The sequence below is a fragment of the Dromaius novaehollandiae genome, chromosome 1 (genome assembly GCF_036370855.1).
Source record: "Dromaius novaehollandiae isolate bDroNov1 chromosome 1, bDroNov1.hap1, whole genome shotgun sequence".
Lineage (NCBI taxonomy): Eukaryota > Metazoa > Chordata > Aves > Casuariiformes > Dromaiidae > Dromaius > Dromaius novaehollandiae.
In genome coordinates this window covers 121168849-121189410 of record NC_088098.1, presented here as the reverse complement: position 1 = coordinate 121189410, position 20562 = coordinate 121168849, and the positions used below count along the sequence as shown (strand labels likewise).

The 20562-nt window shown below is 39.2% G+C and overlaps 1 protein-coding gene across 2 annotated transcripts in view; it reads right to left on the bottom strand.

Annotated features, from left to right (window-relative positions):
* Nucleotides 1–5325: 5325 nt before the first annotated feature.
* Nucleotides 5326–20562, bottom strand: part of BACE2 (beta-secretase 2) — a 56187-nt gene continuing 40950 nt past the window's right edge. For both annotated transcript variants that reach the window (XM_064525269.1, XM_026121507.2), the window contains 2 exons: nucleotides 19850–20018; nucleotides 5326–12692 (listed from right to left, as the gene is read on the bottom strand). In XM_064525269.1, the coding sequence (XP_064381339.1) occupies nucleotides 12439–12692; nucleotides 19850–20018 (423 nt within the window). In that variant the 3' untranslated portion in view covers nucleotides 5326–12438. The remainder of the gene's footprint in view (nucleotides 12693–19849; nucleotides 20019–20562) is intronic.

Below are 20562 nucleotides of genomic sequence, written 5' to 3'. Positions count from 1 at the left end.
CAAATAAATACTGTTTTGTTTTGTTTTCCTGGCAGTGATTTGGGTCTCATTATTTTAGCTGATGGTAATTCGTACTTGCTGAGGCCTGCGGAGGCCCAAGGCGCCCTCCTGCCCCGTGGTGGCACTGGGCCTGTGCAAGGCCTACCATGAGGCTGGGCTGCTCCCTGTAGGCAGGTAAATGGCCTTTGCTGGCCTGTGCTGGTGCAAAGCTGCCTAAGCGTCTGTCAGCCCTGCACCTGCACGGAGAAGCTGGCAGCTCAACTCTCATGTTGAAAGACAGCCTTCTGGGGACTGCAGTAGCAACTCGGGTTTGCTCAGGAAACTGAGCTAAAGAGCTCCAAGTTGGGCAAAACCCAAGCAAGGAAGCTCGTAATTTATTTTTTAAAATGTTTGAACAACACTGTAAATTATTATTTTCACTTAAAATCATCTGTTTTAGTTTCTCATAACCTTTATTGCCTCTGCCACAGGTGAAGCACAGAAATGATATGTAATTCAGCAAACAGAAGAATAAAATCCTGTAGAGTATACATACTCCCTCCCACTCAGCTGGACTGGGCCTTCCCTGGACACCGATGAAAGCTATGGATGCTTCCAGTCACTGGAGAAGAGGCATTTCTTGTCTTTGTCTGGGAGCTGGGATTTCACAGTATCCTATAAATGGCAAGTAATTGTTGCTGTTTATTGTCAAACGTACTGGAGCTTGCAAATGAAAAGCAACATCCAATAAACCCTAGGCATGCCAATAATTAAAGTGGTAGTGTGGGACAATAGATTTAAGAAATAAAAAGCATAGGGCAAAAAGGAAAAGGAATTAAGAGTAGGCAAGAGAAAGTTAAGAATATACAATTATTTTCACAAGAATTGTTATCCTATGAGACAGTATATCAGAAAATGATGACATCCCTGTTAATACCTGTTTCAAACTATTCAAGAGTGTATTGTTAGCTTTAAAGTAAAAATAATGTGGCTTAAAACCCAAACACTACAGTTGGTGGTAGCCAAATGAAAAATTCTGCTCGTTTTATTAAAGCAAGGAAAATTAACTAGGACTCAGGATCATTTAACTTTGTGATAAATGTATTGTGTGAGCATTGGTGGGACATGGACTCCATGGATAAAAATTTCAAGCACCCAGGAGCTTTACTGCCACCTAAACACACTACTGTTTAAAAAAAAATAAAAAATAAAAGAGAGAGAGAGAGAGAGATTGGTGACTCTTGAGTAACTGCCTGTTTACCTGCTTTTGCCCCACAAAAAAGATGTGGTAGGTTACAGTTTTTTCATTACTGCCTAAATTACATTGAGCTACACCCAGGCATTTGTTACAAAACCAGGCAGCACCAGCAGTAACTGGTTCGCTTGCCAAAGTCCAAGGATCCAGTGGTCTATAGCTGAGGATATTTTAAATGCCAAAGGACTGGGAAACTTTTAAATGTTTTATTTCAGGTATCAGTTCTGTGTCTGCAGAAGAGCTGCAGTACTGCTCTAGCTCTAGTAATTAATCAAAGGTGTGATACAAAGCACTTTGGAAACATTATTCATATTTTACACATTCATTCTGTAATTCAAAGGCTTAGAAAGAACTTAATAAAACATTAATCTTCACTCTAGAAGCTTGTGAAGCTGACAGACCCTTTGATGATAAGCAGCATAGAAAATGTATTCATGAAATAAGAACGGTCTTGCAGACAGCAAATGGCACAGATGGGTATGTACACAATGCTTTTGCGTTAGTCTTTTTTTAACATCATAAAAGCCAGAGTCCTTGGAAGAAGTTTATGGGCATTTGCTAACACTATAAAATTAGAACAGAACAAGTTCCTGCCTGCCCTTTGAACCTCTGTACCTCCAGAGATGTTTTCTGCATCCACCCCAGTTGGCTAACAAGTTAGCATAAGCATCATTCCAGTACTCATAGCTATTTAATTTAAATGCTTTCTGCTTACCCACAAAAGGCCAACAATATATGTTTAATCATGCTAGGATAGAGTTAAAACAATTTAATGATTTAAAATGGAGGCAGAGTTTGTAAGGCAGAGAAAAAACACCATACCACATCTTTGTATGTAGAGGTCACAAGGACTTCAAGAGCTACTAGGGAAAACAGATTATCTAAATAAAAAGAATGCAACTGATGTTTAAGTTAACTAATTGTACTTCAGACTTGGGATAGGTGAGAACGTACACACGGACAACATGGGTAGCACTATGGAAGACCAGTTCTCAGGCTGCCCCAACTCAGCCATACTTCTGTGTGTGCCTGTGCCCACAAGGCATTCAGGTGGAACGTCAGCATCTTGAATTGTGGTTGCATGAAGAGTAACTTGGAGAAATAGGGATTTTTATGTATATTCTAACATGATATGACTTTTTTTTTCGGTATCCCTTGAAGGTGTTCAGGAAACCCAAGAGCAAATATTTAGAACAAAATAAAAGCTTTTGGATACTTTCAGTTCTTTCATGGACATACTGAAATAAAAAAAAGTAGATATACAAAAATGAATCATATAACAGAAGAGAAATGATTACTTTCAGCTCATAAGCCAGAAAACCTGTAAAGCTAGCGAGCCTAGCCAGGAGGTTGCTGGTCTGTTTGGGGGGTTGTTTTATACCGGAAGTTTTTTAAGGTGTGGCCTATCTCTGTGTTTTTCTCATGCTCTGTTAATCCAGAGATACTCAAGGAAAAATACAATTTCACTTCATCCAAATAGAAGAAGTTGACAGGACAAGTTTCCTCAGTATTAGCAGCACAAGCTCAATACATTATGGGCTCAAGTCTAAAGTCAACTTTAATATACAGTGACCCAAACCTTTTGGAAGAAGAAGGGAAAGGGGAAAAAGAGGAAGAAGGTAATCCTTCTACTAAAGTTGGATACTTTGATATGACTTTGCATAATCCTACAGGATCTTTGTAGTCTGCTTTCTGGGACTGCTGTTAGGCCCAGAAGTTGCTATTAGCACAGACCCTATGCAATTCCACACGTTCTGCAGCAGAGTCTGGATGTGAGCAATTCTGGTCAGATATGGCTGTAAGCCATGAAATTAAAAAAGTAAAATAAAGCAAGTAAGAAGTCAAGTAAAGATGTACCCGAAGGAGCTGGGCTCTCTAGGCCCTTGCTGCTAGCAATCCTGAAGCACTTGTATCTTGGCACCATCCTGTAGTAGCTCCTGGAGCTCTTCCCCGACCTGTACTGCCAATGCCAGGTTTCTCAACAGGGATCTACGCTGATGCTGCTGTGTTGGGTTTAGGTGAGCTGAAGGCAACACCGGAGTTCCAAAGGAGCAAAAAAAATCACAGTATCCACTTTTGCAGCCTAGCCTGCACTCACAAGGAGGGAGCTGGATTTCTTTCAGACCTGTCTTCTAGAGAGGAGGAAGAGAGAGAAAGGGCCCACCTTACATGTGGGCCAGCATGGCAAAAGAAATGCGCAGAGTGGGTTGATCTTGCAGGACAGCATGGGAAAATGGTGGGCATGAGTTAGTCAGTGAAGAGAAATGTAGAAGCAAACCAGAATACTATGTAAAAATACATCAGCAGTTAAAAATCCCTATAAAACACCAGCCCAGAGAACATTCAAGATATACAACAATAAAAAAATCTCTCACAATAAAGAATAAAGAAAGCCAAAGTTAATGTTAAGCTTACAATTAAAAACCCCTCAACCAATGGCAAAGTAAGTAGTATTCATATGCACAATACCTCAGAACAGAACTGTGCTGGATGCATAAAAATGAAGTGCAAGAATCACAATGCTTTGTTTATCCTTACAAAAATTTTGTCTAGTCAGCAACCATAAAAGTTCAATATGCTAGTATTTATTATAATAATATTCATGTATATAATAAAATAATATTTATCTGTACCCTGTCAACGTAGATCCCTGTTGTCTTTACAATATCCTGTATTGCTTAGGAAATGCTATTCAATTTCCAAGAAAAACAAATGATGGGTCAAAGTTTAGGCAAAAGTAACTTGTAAACTTCCAGAAGAAAAATCAAATGCAAACCATTTATTTTTGAAAATACTTTGTTCTGGTGCAGAAAAGGAAGAACTAGTATTCACAGTTCAAGTGTCCAATGGATTTACCTGTAGTCTTGAAAAATTAGATTGGGCATTTGAATTGTAAACCTTCACGTATTTGTCTATACTGCACTGTAGTTAACAAAAAAGCCCTATTCTTGCAATAAGTTCTTGCTATCGTGTTGTACACTCAAACTTAAAAGGTGTTTTGTCTAGATGAGCCAGCTTGAAAGGGGGGAAATGAACAAGACATGTAACCAATCAGTTATGGCTATTAATATGTGTTAGATGGTTTTAAAGGTTTGGATTGGCTAAATCTGAAGCACAGAAGGACATTCTGAAGATGATGGTAGTTTCAGAAGCACAGGAGAAGTTTAAACACAAGAAAGAAATTGAAAACCTATACAGTACCTGTATGAATGTGCATAGATAGGCTTCACTGAATTATGAAAAGGACAGCAATAAACAGAACTGGATGGCTTTCCAAAGTGTGAATTAAAAATACTGTATTAAACAGTTTGTCCTAATCTTTCTTGTTTGGCCAGTCCACCAACTTTAGCAGCACATATACACTATGCTACCTCAGAGCTTGAAAAGAATTTTTTCTTTTAAAGAAACTTTTTGGGGAGTGGGAAGAGGGATATCACTAAATGATCACGAGAACCCAAGTTAAGAACCTTTTTAGGTAGGACATTTAAAGAGAAAATAGTTGAAAATACTTTATTAATAGAGTTCAAACAAGACAACAGAATTTGCAGGGAAGAAAAAAGGGCTCGAAAACTCTAGTATTTGAAAAACAAAACACGTGCGCCACCTCCTGGGATACAAAACATAGAGCACAGTTAACCACCTGAGCTCTAGCTCTCCAAACGTAAGAAACCAACTGTCAGAGAGTCTTAGGGACTGGGACACTCACTTGGTATGCCTTCTTGTTTCATAGTTTAGGGCAACAGAGAGCAACCATCCAAAATATTACTTTAATTCATTCCAGATAATCAGAAGTTTCATCTTCTCAATGTTTTCTATGCCTGATTTCTGTCCAGTTCTGAACTGACGGAAAGTTGAAACAAGAACATTTCAGTTATATCAGTATAAAGAGGAAAAATCACCTTGAAGTTAAATATACCTTCCTGCTCCCCTCCTTGCAAAGTTCAGATGAGTGCTAAAGCAGTTCTGCTTTTCTTTCAGAGCTAAATGCAGAAGGTACAATTGACAGTCTCAAAGTACTAGGAATAATTTGTTTGTATATAATTTATTAGCTTTGAAGATTATCTTAACAGGATTTAAAAAGACACAATGGGTTGAAAGAATTAATCATTTATTTTAAGCAGCAGAAATTTTGATTTTTACAAAGTGTCTGAAAATGGCAAGACTTGAAAGTATAAAACACCAACCTTTGGAAAATTGTGTCATGAGGCTTAGCAGTAATGGGACACACATCCTAACATCAGCTGAAGACTGAATAAAAATACAAAAAAAAAAAAAAAAAGATTGTACCCCTTTTTTCAAAGTTTTGGTCCCATTTTCCTTTCAATGTTAAATCTGATCTAATACAAAAAATTAGGTGAAAAAATTCATCTAGTAGATGGGATCATTTCCTTAAGTGATGTTTCCAAAAGAACTATCAAGTAACAGTTGACATAGTTAGTCTTAAAAGATTTCTACATCTCCATATAAAACTTCAATAAAAGTAGTGAACTGCCTCTTTCAGGTAAGACATAAGTCTTATGTATAGTTTAATGCACACACACAGTATTGGCTAGCAAAGCAGTTTTTCCAGTAAATATTACAGTAATCCATGCCTTAGTGCTATCAAGAAATTGTCAGTTTTCAGAATCACTTCAGTATGACTTGCTTGAATCCATTTTTTTTTCAGAATCTTACGAAGGACAGCTATGCTGCAAATTCAGCCATTTAAACATTCAGTTATGTAATTCCCCTCTAACAACACAGGAATAGACACACCCTTCACAGGTTTGACATGGCTCTGTGAAAATCTGTATGGGGGAGGTACTCTTTGCAGAGGGCTGTAATGAGAGCATTGTTATGAGCAATGTAGTTCGTTCAGCTATTTTGCTGCACTACACACCCTTGTAAAATCAGAGTGGGCTGAGCTGCTCAATTTGAAAAAGCAGAAGTTTCTCAGTCAGAAGGAAGAGCCAATGGACAGCAATGGGTTCCCTATGCTTTGTGACTAGACAAAAAAAATGCAAGGCCTTTCACAGTAGGGCTACTCATCTGCTTAAAGAATGGGGCTAACTCTCACTGCTTCTTGTGGTCCTCCACCCACCGGGGTATTTTGTAAGAAGAGAGAAAAAGGAAAAAGTACACATATACATCAGTAGTTTCCACAGTGTATTCCCTGGATGCCATGCAGTAGTCCTTGAGCTACAGATCTTAATTTCATCTGTCCAGAAAGCAGGCCAGGGTGGGAAGAGCATCCACACCAGTCCTTTCCACTACCAAGACAGGGATAGCAGTCTGGTGCCAGAAAGTAAAGGATCAGTGACGACGACCAGGGAGGACAGACCCATCTTTCTCAGCCTGTCCCAAGTGAGGGAGTGGGGAGAAAGAAAAGCTGACATTTGTGGGAAAAGAAGAAATATTTCCCAGTGGGAAGTGAAAGAGGTCCAGGAAACGTAGATGCAAACAGGGATCTTCGCACACAGGCAGGTTCAGGGACCACGGACATGGATGAAGTTTTGGCACTCATTGTCTCCCCCCCACATGCTACCTTAATGCAGGTATTTTCAACCTAGAGTCTGGTTAATTTCTAAAGCCTCACAAACTACTTCAAAATAGGTCTCCGAAAGAAAATCAAGTCAATCTGTCACCAAGGAAATCAAGTCTTGTCAAAACACTATATTTTGGATACAGGAGTCTTCAACTTTTTGGAACATTTTGGGGGGGAGAACTGGGGTCAGAAGGTAATCAGAAAATCTGAAGGTTCACAGCTAGTGACTTAGTAGGAAAACAACTATAATCAAGAATGTTGATTTTAAGTGAGTATCATCAATTAAAGAAAAAGACAACATTTAGTGAGGGCTATTTGCTTTACACAATGAGAATTACCTTCTGTGTTTTACTGCTTGGCTAGCTTAAAAAAAATCTGAATGTGCATTTTATATTTTAATGTAAAATTTTCAGTATTTCAAAAACTATCTAACTGCTGAGATCCAGCCAAAGCCTAGATGCAGTGAAAAAAATGTGAACACAAAACATGCTTGTATTATTACTCTACAGTAATTAATGTTAACATCTTTTAAAATAACTTTTTTTTTTTTTTTCCAAACAGATTATTGCTAGGGGTGAAAAATAACACTATACACTGTTACATGGAGAGGGTGCAATGACTATACAACAAAAATTTATTCAGCAGATGTCTAATAACTCTACTTAAGAGATGCTTGTGCCCCTTATTCACATGTGAGTGGATATGTGGACAGAAATAGGCACCTGAGAGTACAATTGCTTTCAAAATATTCAAACAAGTGAATCCTACCAAAGCAGCCAGGTGACAAACTGACATAGGTGCACTTATAGCAGCTTTTCAGCAACTGCAGTTGCTCTCCAATTCTGCTCTACCAAGGTGTCTCAGCCTTGACCTCAAAGTTTGGTAGACACTCAGCTGCTCAGCATCTCTTGTGTTTGGCACAACTGGCCAGCTTCAGCCCACCTTAGTCCCTCTGTCAGTGCATGTCATAACAGTAGCTTTTGCAATATGGATCCACCTCATTCAGGGGTTTGGCTGAAGCCAACAACTGGATTTCAGGGGAAATTCCTGAAGAGCCATTACCAGCACTCTGGATTACTTGCAAGCCTGGCCTAAATTCTAGTGAGGGTCTGGAAGCCAGGAAATCTGACTGGCTCAGAAGATTGCTTGTATCCCATTGCCAATCTGTTTTCACTTCTCTGAACAGCAGCAAGAATTTCAGCAGCCAGAAATGAACAATTTATCAATCAGAGAGTCAAGTTTAACAGCAACTAATCTCTTGGTAAGTTGCAGAGACCTTTTTTAAAAGGCTCAATCAATTATGCTCTTACAATTTTTACTGAAGTAGAGTTATGGGTAGCTTGCTTGTTTTCCTTTACTTAATTTCATTTGACCTCAGCAGGATATTGTACCAACCCCCTTTATTATGGAAGATCTGAGGTCAGAATAAGACAACGAACCGACCTAGTTGTTGAAAGCATCTACAGAAATCAAAGAACATTTCAACAGTACAATAATTCTGGACTATCAGAAAACTTAAGATCCAAAAAGTTATGATAAGCAACTATCATAACATAAGCCTTTGCTTATCTAAAAGAAAAAACTAAGCATCCAAATGACTCATCCTTCAGTGAAACATAACCAACTGGTAACACTGTAAGCAGCTGCCTGTAAGTAGCTGCGTAGAATAACCCTACTTTGACTTCAGCCAACAAGTAGCTAATTATCATTAAGTAATTGATATTTTAACACAAGATACCAAAAACAATTGCTTTGTGATTACCACTAGTTAACCTGCACAACATCAAAGCTAAAACTGTACTGGTACATTGCCTCGATATATTGCCTTTAAGTGGGTCCAACATACAAATGCAAAATATCAGCCATTTCACCTTAAAAACAGAACAATCTCTCGATCTAACTTCTTTACAGAACCTGAAACAAAGGCGTATAAAAATTCTTTATCTGTTTTCTTCAGCACCTAAATTGAGCCAAAAAGCCCCCCAAAAGATTTCTAGCATCTGTGACAGCGCAGCGGGATAGAACTAAGATATTCCCATGCTTGAATTGAAGTTTAAACTACTTGAGCTCAAATGACAGAGCTCCAAATCCCTTATGACTGAACTGATAGTATCAATTATCTAAGAAGCAGCATCAAATGAAACATGGTTTTCTGACATTTTCATGGTACATGATATGACATTCACATTAGGAGAATGGTAGTTCTGCAATAAACATTAGTATGTATACAAGTAATGGGAGGTACTGTGATGGGAGTATCCTGTCTTCCATAATAAATAGAGAATATTTTCCAACACCACCTTTACCCAAAGCTCTGTTTTTTAAGGCATGGTTTACTCTCATCTCTGAGGTTAGTTAATAGGAGTATAAAATACCTCATAGCACTCTCCTTTAAAAATTATCAGGGAAAGAGATCACTAATAAGACACACTTGGTAACCCTGTAGTTTGTCATTACATTTCATCTTTCACAGAAAAATGCTCAAGAGCATTATTTTTCTTAATGTGCTGTAGACTAAAAATGAACCCTCAAGGGTTTCTATTGCTCTTCTTGTTGCCAGAGCAACAAAGCAATACTCACCTGAATATCTGCCACTTTAAGTATCAATTTACAAGCTGAGATGAAGTTTGTACTGCTAGCAGATGTCACTAACAGCATTTTTACTATAAGCCAAATCTTAGTAGCAAGGGATGCCATGAAAACTCAAGAATATATTACTATTTCATTTGTGCTACTCGATTATTGCTCATATAATTCAAGTATTTCTGTTAAAATGTCTTGACCAATGACATTCAAATGAAAGGTAAAACTGAGAGACATTTATATGAAATCTAGTGCATTAAGAAGACTTCATTAAACAACTTAGAAGAAATCTAGCTTGTCACTAAGAAGCATATTGGGAACCCTTCCCAATAAATTCCTTCCTAAAACTTTTTCTGATAAGAAGACAGAATGGAGGAGAGGGAAGAAGCTAACAAATAAAAGTATACAACTGGTATTACTTTCTGAATCAAAAAAAAAAGGTGTCACTCTTTGCCACTGTATCAGTCCAAACATTGATAATGTATTTGTGTTTAAAATGGGTGACAAAAGCATTACTTATATTACTATACTACAGAAAAATGAATGCAACTTTGAAATGGTTTGTTATATGTCAAACCAAACCCAGAAGGACAGAATGGAACCGAATCACAGAATTGGAAACATCACTCTTTCCAAATCAAAGTCTATTGCTTTGAGAAAAACTCAAAGGAATTTTTTTTTTAATGTTTTGACACAATACTGACAACCCATTTCAACAAGTATGGGCCGCCAATTATAATGAGCAGTGAGCACCCACAATACCAGCTGAAATGAACGGGGAGGCAGTGAATGCTCTGCATCTCTGACAATCCCTCATTGGATTTTATTATCGCTTCATACAAATGAGAAAACATTCAAAAGTGAAAGTTGCATCACGGGGTGAAAATACCACGATGTGAAGGACGCATTTATCAATCAGTTCACCTGAGGAAACCCTCAGAATTAGAGCTTTCCTCCCCTCCCCACCTTAGAGGAGGAAAAAAAAAGTGAATCAATCAAGTGAATCTCAGAACTAACAAGTGATATGACAACAGGAGAAAAAGGTAGGTTTACGATGATAAATAACAAGTGTTATAAACTGTACTAAAAATTCTAATTATACAGACATTAGGGAAAAGACATATGGAAGATACAGGGGAAAAACCCTTAAGCTTTCTTACAGTTCTTGAATTAATTGTTTTTCTCCCCTTAAAAACTAAAAGGCAGGTGAAGAAGGAGGAAAACTCAAAAAAATTCCTCCAATTTCCAACTCCTAATTACAAGACAAGACATTTCCTGATGTTAGGTCAAAACACCAATTATTTCACTCTGTCCAGCCAAGCAATCTGAAAGTGCAGGAATTAAAAAGGAAGGAATAACAAAGACATTCTTTACAGGCACTTCCAGTTATGAAGTGAAATGCACAAGTTTGTTTAAAAAATAGTGCTTTATTTTCACATGTACTATATGCACCTCTTTAAAAGTACCATTCTTGAAAAAGACATCTTTGGGTATCCCATGCAAAGGCAGAAGCAGAGGCAGTGTGAATTGGGAGGAGGTCTGGTATTCTGAGCTAAACTGCGTGTTTTGTTACCTACACAGATGTGTAACCTGCTCTGCCACTGAAGTGCAAAAGAATTTTTTCATTTTTTTAAAGAGATAACTCATGAGTTTTGAGTGTGAAAATACAGTAGTTATCACTGGACTTCTCAGCCTTATCATCTTATCTTCATCACTTATCTTTCAAACTCACTATTAAACAGTTTTAGAAAAGCAATGGAGGTTGTGTAACACTGACTGACTAGATACAAGAAAATATGTTCAGTCTGCAAAGAAAATGCCGTCTTTTGACCTCAGCATTAAGATCTGTGCTTGCACAAAGTTCTGCTTAAATATATTCCTCCCTGCTCTCTCCCGCTATTGTTTTTGGTCTTACACTGTGTTTGTTCTCAGACACCACTCCCAGCCAGTCAGTACAAACACTTTTCATTTGATGGACTCACCAGTGAAGCTAAGCTAAAAACCTCCAACTGCTGTTCAAGTTTAAAAACAAACCAGCACTAAGGTTTTCACTTCACAGTTTATCCATGAAGACAGGTACTTTATCCCTTGAACTTTCAGGTTGCTGGGCTCAGCAAAAAAAATGGGTTGTCTTTTCTTACATGCTCACTAGAAATACCGAAAGAGGTGGTAAAGCATGGACTTAAAAAAAAATTAAAAAAAGGAAACCACTTGGGGGAAAGCTGAGAGGCTTTTTTTGTTCGCCGAAATGGAAAGTTATGAAACATTAGTTTGATCAAATCAACTACTTAGAAGCCAAGGAGTTACACTTTGTTGTACGGAATTTCCTGTGTTTTAAGACCAGTTCTAAGTCACATGCTTGCCAGTGGTAAGCATCCTTGTAAGCTGAGAGGTAGTCTTGTTTTACACTAAGGCTGAACAAGTTTGTTTCCCTGTTTTCCCCTCCTCAAACTCTTTTGGAATGATGCTCAGGAACGGTGACCTTCTCAAGTGGCAGCTGTAATCTTGAGGGGGGAAGGAAAAAAAAAATCAACATTTCTTCTTCTTGACCTCACTTGTATCCATCTGCTGAAGAAGTCTGACCTTTCCCCCTCCCCTGCACCATGCACACAGTTTCAGAATTAACTGGTATAAACAAAAAGCTGTATTAATTTAATATGATTAAGAAGAGAAATTATTAAAAATTATGTTTTTTCTCTCTCTTTTTCTACATTCAAGGCTTGATTAGTTAGAAACTTTTGACAGCTCCTTTTCTGTGAGAGGGAGGGATAATTTTGTTCAGATAGTGGAAGAACATCATGGTGTGTTTTGTTCTTTTCCTTTTTTTAAAAAAAGAAGGTACTAATGAGGGCATAAAGGCTCATTGTACTATAGTAGCAAATCCAGTATGGTAGCACTTAAGAGGTGATTAATAGTGCTTTGGTCCAGAATCAGTGTTAGAAAATAAAGCTTAAAAAATCATGATGCAGGATATTTGGAGGGATTTCAACAGCAATTTGTAACGGACGTAGAAAGGACTGAGGCATTGGCTTCTTCTCCTTGGCAAAGTACTTTATTCTTCATTGTGTTTAAGTTCCAGGTTTCATGATCAAGTTTCTCATTTCCATCGATGACGCACTAAGGAGGATTCATCATTGACCACATCATTGTCAGTGTAGCGGTGCTGACACCGCGGTGGAATAAGCAGTAGGATGATCAATACCAGGAGGATAATTCCACACAAGCTCATGAGAGCATAGGAGGCAATCCACAACACTGGTTCATGGAAAGAAACGCTAGAAACACAGTTGCTTGCAACATCCGCTGTTGTGAAAGGGCCTTCAATCTCAGATACTGGAGAGCCACCAACTTCTACAAAATCACATAAAGAGAGACATTAAGTCCATACATACCATTTAAAGGCCAATGAAAAAGATTTAGCCTAAATATATCCCACTCCCCTCCATCATCATACATCTTGACACACTCATTTTTTATGTATTTCTCACTGCAATAAAAATAAAAGCATTGTGTGTTTATAAAATGAGAACCTGAGGTGTTGGGAGACCATGCTACTCCTGCATGCATACAGACTGTCAACAGAGAAGAAATTGAACTCAAGTCTCCCACAGCACAAGTTAAAGCCGAAGCCACTAGATCACCTTTTCTTTTGGGAATAACTTTACAGAAATGACAGTTTAACAAGACTTAAAAATCTTACAAAATACCAACCCACTGCAGTAATTCAAGGCCTGTGGAGTTTTTGTTGTTTCTGACATTCGCGACAACTAGAAAAGCAACTCAGACAATTTTTACATCTGCTGTAGTTGCTACCTCCCAAGACAGGCCTTAGGGAGCAACATGCAGGTTCATTAGCTTCCAGATACCTAAATGAACCGTGTCCTGGGCAGAGCGGAAAGGAGCCCAGATACCCTTGCAAGTGCAGCTGCTGAGGAGAGAGTTCAGAAACAAGATGAGATAAAGTAGGAGAGCCAGGTGATGAGCGTACAGAAAATGGTAACGGTGGAGATGAAGGTCAATGGCAGCAGTGAGAAGCTGGGATGCAAAGGAGCAGTGCCATAGGGCAGCGAGGGAGAAGCTAACTGAGCAGCTCAAAAAAACGGAGGTGATACAGCTAAAGCAAAAAGCAAGAGAAGGTGCCAGGGCAGCTCTTTTTTGAACGGCCATCCATCTTGGTAACATCACAGACTGTGACCTGTTTCATTGCCATCACAAACCCATACTTGTTAAACCAGCACTTGCTTAAAAGGGTTACGCTGCCCATGGTTGTCAGAGTAACCATGGCAAGCACAGCAAAGTTCCCCCGAGTTGTGGACAGGGCTATCTGTATTGTAAAGGTAGAACAGGTGGGTTGCCTAGGGCAACAAAATATTCAGAGCATTTCCTATCTGCAGGACTGTGGCTGGGGAAGGATGGGTTTCCTTTAGCTTGCTTAGGGCAACTAGGAGCCTGCAGTTAGTACCGTCTGTGCGTTTTAACAAATATTCTTCCAAACAGCTGTAATTTACTTCTCTAGTCGAATACTCCAGGGCACATTTGTGTGTTTCTTATAGAAGGCCTCAGTTTTAACCTTCCTACTTCATTTCATGTTATACACAGTTCGTTTTACATACACTCACATGCACACATTCTTGCCAAATCATAAGTGACGCTGCCTTACTGAAAACAATCTCTCTCATTTACACACAGCTTAGACAAGATTCCTGAAAGCACATTTAGAGAGATGTGCAGAACATACTTTCTTGATGGAGGAGGGTAGTTTGGGTTTTGGGAAGGCAGGAAGGAGGCCTTTAACATTCTCTGCAGAGAAACAAATGCAGAATAGGTAGGCTGATTTATTTACAGTTTATTTGGAGAGATTTTCGTTGGTGTTCATTTCCTGGCCTCCTTGCTTCATGACCTCATATTATTTAAAGGTTTAAGTCTTATTAGACTTAATTCAACTTAATCATAGGCTGCCACTAAAAGCAGCAGTCCTGCTCTCCCTCACTGCCTCTTGTATTGGCTCTAGTGACAGTAGGCTGCAAGGAGAGTCAGGGCAGCTTGCTGATCTGATAGAAAACTAACCTGTCAAAACAAACAAATGCCAAAACGAAGAATTTTTTGTTTGATCACTCACTGAGCCAACTCACCCTCCAGCTGCAAGTGTGGGAACACTTCTTTCAGCAGCTATACACCGTTAAGAGTAGGCTGAGTGAAGCCTGGGATTGCACCACAAGCATTCTGGCATTGGTGGGTAAAAATCACATCTTCTTTTAACTTGTTGGATTGCAATGACCTGGCGCATGCACCCTATTGCATCAGCAGATCTTTGCAAAAGACACTGCTGTTACAGAGACATGAAAAGCGAGCTGCACAGTAGTGGTCAGAGTTGTAAAAGACTACCTAGCAGGCCTGTGGCAGAGACAAAGAACAAAACCCTTTTGTTCAGAGTCTCAGTAGTGCACTTTGTCTACTGTGCAATTATTTTCCCTGGAAATCTCACCCCCCTCCATATACACTATTTCTTCTGTCTCTATGAAGTCCTGCAGCAAAAACAAACTAAAGCACATTTAATACTAATGCAAAATGCAAGGCATAAATATTGCTACTTAGGAATTCACTATTTTGAAGAAGTGAAAAAAAAGCAGCACAATTTTCCTTCTTGCAGATAGCTTTGAAAATAAACAGTCCCTAATTACTCTGTATTTGGCTTGAGTACAATAATTACTCCTATTAAAAAGGCAATACAAAATTGTTGCCATAGTGGCTGACATTTTAAATTACGTTTTCAGAATATTTGACAGCAGCATAGCCTCTGCTTTCTTCCCTCCAAAAATAAAAGTTTTCCCTCACCCTCCTCCACCCCCCAGAGAAATTGCTAGGAAATAGAGGGGAAATTTACTTAAATTGTTCAAACAAACCTTTAACAAACTAACAGTCACACATTTAGACTATTACACATTAGCTGAATTGAGGTATTTTGCCTTTTAATTAGAACATCTGGTAGTAGCTACCTACAATGAAATCTTGACCTTGAATAAATGGGCTTTTCTTCATTATTGATGACCACAAGACAAAGATGGCACCTCTGGAAAAATGCTATTTTATAGCATCTGTGTAGAAGCTCAAAGTTGGAAAGACCAAACACACGCTCACTCACTACCTTGGGTGGTTTGAAAAAGAAGTGAACAGAAGGTGGATCAAATTTATCATAGAATTGTAAAGTGCGGCTTGGCAGGGACCTCTGGAGGTCACCTAGTCCCACCTCCTACTCAGAGCAGGACTGTCACCAACGGTCAGCTGTGGCTTTGTCCAGCCAAGTCCTGTGAATCTCCAAGGATGGAGAACCTATGATCTCTCTTGGCAACGCGTTTCAGTGCTGCAACACACTTCTGAGGAAGAAGAACTTCCTAATGTCCAACCTGAACCTCCTAAAGTGTAACTTGTGGATGTTGCCCCTTGTTAGCTGTTTGGCTTGTATTCACTGTTGGCTAGTATTCAACTTGGGGCCTACCATAACCCCCAGTTCTTTTTCCACATGACCGTCATTCAGCTGGTCCCTTCCAAACTGTACCAGTACATGGCAATGTTCTGGTCCAGATGTCCAAGATGCAGAACTTTGCCCTTTTGCTCATTGAACCTCATGAGACTTCTGTTGCCCAGTCCACAAGTTTATTAAGATCCTTCCAAACCGAAGCTCTGCAGTTGATCATGCCAGCCAATCTCCCCAGTTTAGTGCCCATAAATTTGCTGGGAGTGCATTCTGTCTCATCATATTTTTGTTTAAAAAGCTGTAGAAGTTATGTATGATGATAATGCTCGGCACATTTCTTCCCTGAAAATCGCCCAAGTCTTAATCTTATCATCTTCTCACTTACTATAAAAATATTAGGGGTATAATCCCTCTCAATGCTGAGGTACCATTAGGTTGCATCTCTAATATTAAGGTGATCTGAACATCTAGTCTCAAGAAGGGAAAGTAGGCTAATCCAAAACCTTTCCCAGCCATCCTGTAAATAGTAGATGATACCTGAAATTAACAGCAGCAGGCAATTTGAAACAATTTGAAATTAGCAACAAGCAGAACAAGTTTTAAAAGGCTTCAACTATCGATCAAAACCAAATTTACTGTCTTGCAACAACTGAAAAGCTTCATGCAGCCTTCTATCTAACTCTTTTGAGTCTTTCATTCTTGGTATGTGCTAGAGAACTAAAATGGTGCAGGGAGGATTGCAGGGATAAATTATTTCTTATCTGTAGTCAAGTCTCAACAGAAACTTGGGGTTCAGTGAAGTTACAGGTTTGTTCCTGTTCCTGCCATTTTTGCATTCAGCACATACTTCTTTAACATCTTATAAAAGCCTGGGCTTAAATTCAGTTTTAACACTCTATTGTAAACAAGGAAGCAAGAGTCATTACAGAGAAACAGAGACACACCAAATAGTCTTTTACATTTCGCTATTTCTGAGGATTTATGTCACGAGTAATTCAATTTAATTTAAGCCCACGAACAGACTAAAAAGGTCCAAATAAATTTCATTAATGTAGTTGCTATGGAAGACATGACGGGTCTCCACAGGAAGCCAGTTAGGCAGCTTAATCCTTCACACTGCACTGACTGCTAACCGCTCACAGTTGTTTTCTGATGAAAGTAGTGTTAAATATGGAAACCACAAGCTGTGAGGAAGTGAATTCAGAATAAATGGCACATCCAGCAAAACGTCATCTGCCCCAAGTGAATAAAGTCTCACAAATCAGTATCTGACAGTCAGTGTCTTATATCATCTGATTTCTCAAGAAGCTGAGTTCCCACAATATTAAGTTAGACATATGCGTAGAACATGGCCAAACAAAAAAGAAGAAAATGCCTTCTGACACCAGTTGGGAATTATGATGTGTCCAAGCTAATGTAAATGCAGCTTTCATTTCTAGCAAGCCCATTTCTTCCTCTCTGGAAGAAGGTTGTGTAGAACCAAATGAAGTGGCCAAACTCTAGGCTTCTATATAGTGATACTACCATTAAGGTGTTATTATGGTTCCCTGACTTTTCCTCAACAAAGATACACTTTCAGAGCACTTCTCATTAGCACCAGCTGGCTACAGTCCCCCGCTGACCACATTAGTCTAATAGACTGTGTCAGAGCATCCCCACCCCTTTCCATCAATGGCTGCAGCATGGCAGTGGCAGGAGGCAGCTCTAGGCTTGCTAAAATTGCAGTCAGGAAGCAAACGGAAGAATGACAGGCAGGAAAACCTGATATGCAATATTTGTCAAGTTACACTCTCTGTCCTTCCAGAAGCACTCAAAATGTGTCTTTCATCACTGCAGGGCATCTTATAGAGGTCTTCATTAAGCAACCCACATAAATATCCAGATTTTTTTTCTTAGCAAGCTCAAAGACGACAATTCTGAACCTGTTAACGATGAAGAGATTTTTTATTTTCTTATTTTAAAAGGCTTTTAAAATGCCCCGGGGCTACAACTGAGCTAGGTAGTATCTCTCTTCTTATGCTCAATTACCTAGTTGCATTAAGCACTCAAGTACTTACTGTCCTCACCTTCTCCAACATCAATATCGGGGATTAAAGAAGCATTGTCATTCTTGCTTTTTTTCTCATGGCAAGTCTCTGACACTACTCTGTTTTCCAGGGCAGAGAACATTTCTTCATTTGGGACAGAGACTTGCACATGGGTATGCCACCCTTCCTCCGCTCCCATTTGGATTCCAAGATGTTCTTGTGGTGCCATAGCCATGACTCATCAACAAGGGGAAGAAATTCCCAAACTTTTACTTGTTTTTAGCTCTCCTTGGTGAAACAAGGCATATCATGAAAAAGCAAGACAGTTAACCAGAGCTGTGAAATCAGCCTGTCCTTGAGAGGACATAGTGCTTGCTTGCTTGCTTGGCAGGACTCTGACAGAGCACAGATTTGATTCTTGCTTCCTAACCAGTAATATGCAAGCCTGACAGAGGTGAGATGGGTGCAGTACAGAGCCTAATCTAACAAACGTTGCTGGAGCTGTGCTAGTTGTGTGCAGGGACACTACAGAGGCATCTGTACTATGTTCCCTCGCTGATCATGCAGTACAGAGATCCAAGTGGCCCTCAACAGTCAGCTCAGACCAGCCAGGTATTCTTGCTTGGCCTGTGCATCAGTGATGCAGGGGCTGAAAGGGAGAAGTAAGGAGAAAAAACAGGAGAACTGAGTGAGCAAGAAGGTGGCAGTAGTAGATCAACGACATGAAGATGGTAACAGCAGCGCTGGTGGTGGCTTCAGAGCAGGGCAGGTAGAAGGTCTATTAACTTGAGCACTAGTACAGTGCTGTGCCCAAGCTGATTCATTTTATCAGAGTGCTGGGAATATGATCTAGAAACAACCCGGGCACACTCTGTAGTCCCAACTCTGAGGCATTCAGGGGGTTCAGAACTATGCAACTCAACACACGCTGTGGTCACAAAGTGTACAGATAAATCAGAATTAAAGAATGGGCCCTTCTACACACAACAGCTGCCCCCCACCCCCACCAAGTCCTTTTCCCTGGCTATAAAATTTGTGTTTTCCCAGACACATTTTTCTTTCCCATTTGACATACTATACTGGGGATTCTCCAAAACGTTCTGTACTCAAGATTTTCAGTCCTTTGAAGTCAGACACTAATGCACAAATATAGTAGCTCTGACTAGCCTGTCTCTCTCACTGGGAACTCCAGACACTCATGGAGATCAACTGCACAATGTGTATGTTGTGAGTTTGACACAAAAGGATGAGGAATCACTGGATTAAATGATATAAACTGCTGCTACCGATTACCAGAGTCTATCATGGATTTTGTTTCCCACTTTTTTAAGTGGATTCTAGAAGTATAACAAAGCATGCAGCCCTTCCTTGCTAACCACTTCTCATACCAAAAATTATCAGGTTTTTTTTTTCACATTTCCTCAGCAGCCAATCAAAAGGATAATGGCTTTTCTACTTACACTGAGCACACTACTTGTTTAGAGACAACAAAAACATCACAAGTCTAAATTTGAGTTCCATTTTCATCTTTTGCTTTTTTTTTTTCTTCAGTATTTCTGAAAGGCCAAAAAGGCACAATCTACATTTAGAGAAAAGCTTTAGTATGGTATTTCACTGCACATTTCAAAAGTTAGTTGAAGAATCTATTCATCTACAAACTAGAACAGGATTACACAAATGAAGCTGCAATAAGACCAGGATGCTCCTATAACTGTTTTGGGGAAACCACACGCACACGCAGACATCTCAGAAAGAAGACATTCTCTCAGGGAAAGAATGTAGCTAAAATTTCCAAAGTTAAGGCTGATTTACTTTTACACCAAAAGGTAGTAGAGTGCAATTACAGCTCTTTTTTTCCTCCCCTTGAATATTTTGGGATTGCTCACAAATATCCCTTCGCGCTTCATTAATAGCCACATTTTTCCCATCAGATAAGTGATGAAACACTTCTTTGGAGAGTGGAAGGTGTTTCCTGACTCACCAGTGCAGGACAGTATTTCTCTTACCTGCACACGGACTCACTGCAAAGCCCACTCTCCTCTGAGCTCTGTCAAATATTACATAGAAGCCTTCCATGACTGTAGCACCAATAACTAGGGCATTCGTGGAGGAAGAGATCCCAAATCGGTAGCACTGTAGATTCTCTCCAATCCCAAGAATGGGTTGAATATAAAGCTATTAATGAAAAAAAAAGAAGCCAAAGACTAAGAAGCAGCAAAATACAGTACTTAGAAGATGACAGTTCAGAGAGATCTCCAGAACTTTTGATTTTTATATTCAATCACTCAAATTCCACTAGAAATGAAGAATGAATAGGGGCAAACAGGCTTGCATACATTATTTTAAACTGGTCAAAGTTTAAGTGCAGGTAAGAGATTAAGCTCAGGGAGTCTAAGCTTAAATTTGAACACAATCAGTCGTTATGTAAAGGTCACCTTCAATTTCATGAAAGCCATTTTTTAATTGTATATTTCATAAGGGAAGGAAGGTAAGAAAGGACTTTGGGTGTGAACACAAATTAGAGAAATATTTAAATAATTATCAGTATACAATGGATGCAGACAGCATTCAGTGTCAGCTTCAAGGCTTTATGTTCATAACTTTAAGTCACATTTTACCCCTTTTCTCCTGAGAGAAGACGAGAGATTGACAACTACATGATCAATACAGAAAAAGCTTATTATAAGGCTTTACGATATTTCGAGTTAAAGTGTACTTA